We start from the raw sequence: 2,527 nt of genomic DNA on the forward strand, positions 1-2,527 counted from the left end.
ATGTTGTCCCCTGGGTTGTCTTCGCCTTCTCCTCCCACATTCCAAAAACATGCATATTACGTTAATGAAAGTCTAGAAATGCTGTGTAATGGGAGTTTCAAGGGTTGATTGTCAATTATGTGCCCGTCTTTTTGGTTTGGCGGTCTGTATCGAAAAATGTGAATATTTTGGAAATCGATCATTTGATTAGAATGTGAACTCTAATGACAGTGCCAAACGTTTTTTTTTTTGTTGTTTTTTTTTTTTTTGTTTTTTTTTTTTTGGTTCTAAACATTCTTTGAGCTTTTGCTGCTTTCCTGTGTCACCAAAACATGTTTTAATGGATAGGTTTCCAATTACGCCATCTTGTGTGTCATAGGGGTGAAAGAACACAGGTGGTAGGTGAAGGTTGAAGTTTTTTTTCCATCGTTAATTTATCCGTATTGGTCTAAGGGTGGTGGTGACGTTATTGGAAACCTATCCATTGGAGACTGAGTTACCTGTAGGTGTGAATTTGAGTGTGACTGGTTGGTTGTTTCTATGCTTGCCGTTACCAGTTCAGGGTGTACCCTGCCTCCTGCCCCGAGGTAGGTGGAATAGGCTGCAGTGCTCTGTGACCCTAATGAGGATAAGTGGCTCAGGTAATGGTTGGATGAATTTTCACCATTAACTCATTTTAATCCAAGATTTTCTGTATACTTTTGAAATTGAATGTGATCAGCCATCCATAAATATTCTATACTGCTTATTCTCATTAGGGACCTGGAGCCAGCTTTATGTTGGTATCATTAAATCTTGACCTGCCATTCTTAAATTTACCCCCAAAAAGTGACATATTGGATTCACTGTGACTGTTATTTTTAACAGGATCTTCCACAGGGTGAGGTTGTTCTCAGAAAATGACATCATGGCTCACATCACCATCAACCAGTATCTGCAGCAGGTGAAGTCTGAATTATCTGTGTCACCATGAAAACAAACCAGAATATAGTCATGGATCGGGCTGCACAATTATGTCCAAAATGATTAGCACAGTTATTTTGATCAGTATTGTAATCGTAATTATTGACCACAATGATTTCTCATTTTTGGGAAAAGGCTTAGTTTGTGTCGCAGTACTTTTCAACAGACGAAATGTAACGGCTTTCAGTGCAAAATAATAACAATAAGAAATAATTTGACTCCAAAAAATTGTAGTTCACCATGGGGTAACGGAATAAATGTCCTTTTACAAACTGCAATCACAAAAATTCCAACTTAACGGACGCTAACATCATTGATGTAAAAAAACTAAAATTAGGCTGCAAGCATCAACTTTTAATTTGAAAATCCCCGTCAATGTAGCTAATTGTCTCAGATGGGTACTTCTCAGTTGTTCTTGTTGACAATTGGTCAGTTATGCATGGTTACAAACTGCAAAGAACTTGAGTGGTTGTGGTTTTCCCCTCTCTCTACCTCCAGCATTTGTTTTCATTGTGTTCAGGCCAGCCGAAAAGTGGAAGTCGAGGCTGCCGCTACAATGATAGTTAATAGTGTCTTACCATGACGCACTGCCTCTCCCCCTATGTGCTGAGTGGGCCAACCGTAAAATAAAAGATTCATATTTTACTATATCAATGTCATTTTAAGCTTTTATTTTGAAATTGGTCACAGCGCACATTGCCAGCCCTGAATGAAGCAAAACCTTAACCATTGTGTACATTCGCTCACTGGTGGCTGACCGACTAGGTTGCAGGCACTGCTACAAATGCAGCACTTTTTTTTCTGAAACATTTTAAATTTAGATCTAAAAAAAAAAAAAAAAGCTTTAAATCTTTTCAATCAAAGCAGCCAAAATTGTGATCACCAATGAAATTTGATTATTGTGCAGCCGTTGTCATGGATGTATTCATTGGCTTTACGGTGTTATTATCCATCTTTAGGCTTCCGAAGCCATCGACAACCAGAAGGGGTCACTTTGTGCTGAGCTGTTGTCTTTTAAACATCCACATGTGGCCAACCCTCGCCTCCAGGTGCAGCTTTACTCCCTAAAGTACATAGATAGATAGGTAGAATTCATTTCAGTGACATTTTTTTTATTGAAAATGTAAAGTGTTACTCCGACTTACAAGTTTAATTCACACTTGTAGCTCAAAGGATTTGTACCTCAGATCATCTTTCCTCATTTAAATGAATGCAAATGCTTTTAATTCGTTCCAGCCCCACACTGTCTTCTTTCGTGCCTTGGAAAAGGGGGCATTTAAATACAGACAGACACACAAGGAGAAGAGTTCACAATTGACTCAGTAAACTGCAGTGATATTAATTGTGTTTATCAAAGATGAAAGATTCTAGAGCTTTGAGTATGACCATATTGACAGTCTACATAAGTGGCTACATTGTTTGTGTTCAAATATCAGTTGCCTAAAAGATTATGAGAGCATCATCAATGGTATTCTATTAGCCCATCTACTTAATTTGTATTGTGTTAGTATTAAGCCAGCCAGCCAGTGTTGTTCCCATCTAGCTTCATTTGTGTAAGCGTGTTCGCCTTCCTGCGTGTGTGTGT

General features: G+C 38.4%; 1 protein-coding gene across 1 annotated transcript in view; it reads left to right on the forward strand.

The window, feature by feature from the left end:
• The first annotated feature begins 292 nt into the window (after window positions 1-292).
• The window catches only part of pcid2 (PCI domain containing 2), a 6,675-nt gene continuing 4,440 nt past the window's right edge, over window positions 293-2,527 (forward strand). The window contains exons 1-3 of the mRNA XM_061832406.1: window positions 293-566; window positions 847-922; window positions 1,902-1,991. Coding sequence (XP_061688390.1) covers window positions 520-566; window positions 847-922; window positions 1,902-1,991 — 213 coding nt within the window. The 5' untranslated portion in view covers window positions 293-519. The remainder of the gene's footprint in view (window positions 567-846; window positions 923-1,901; window positions 1,992-2,527) is intronic.

This window comes from Syngnathoides biaculeatus, chromosome 2 (assembly GCF_019802595.1).
Source record: "Syngnathoides biaculeatus isolate LvHL_M chromosome 2, ASM1980259v1, whole genome shotgun sequence".
Taxonomy (NCBI): Eukaryota; Metazoa; Chordata; class Actinopteri; order Syngnathiformes; family Syngnathidae; genus Syngnathoides; species Syngnathoides biaculeatus.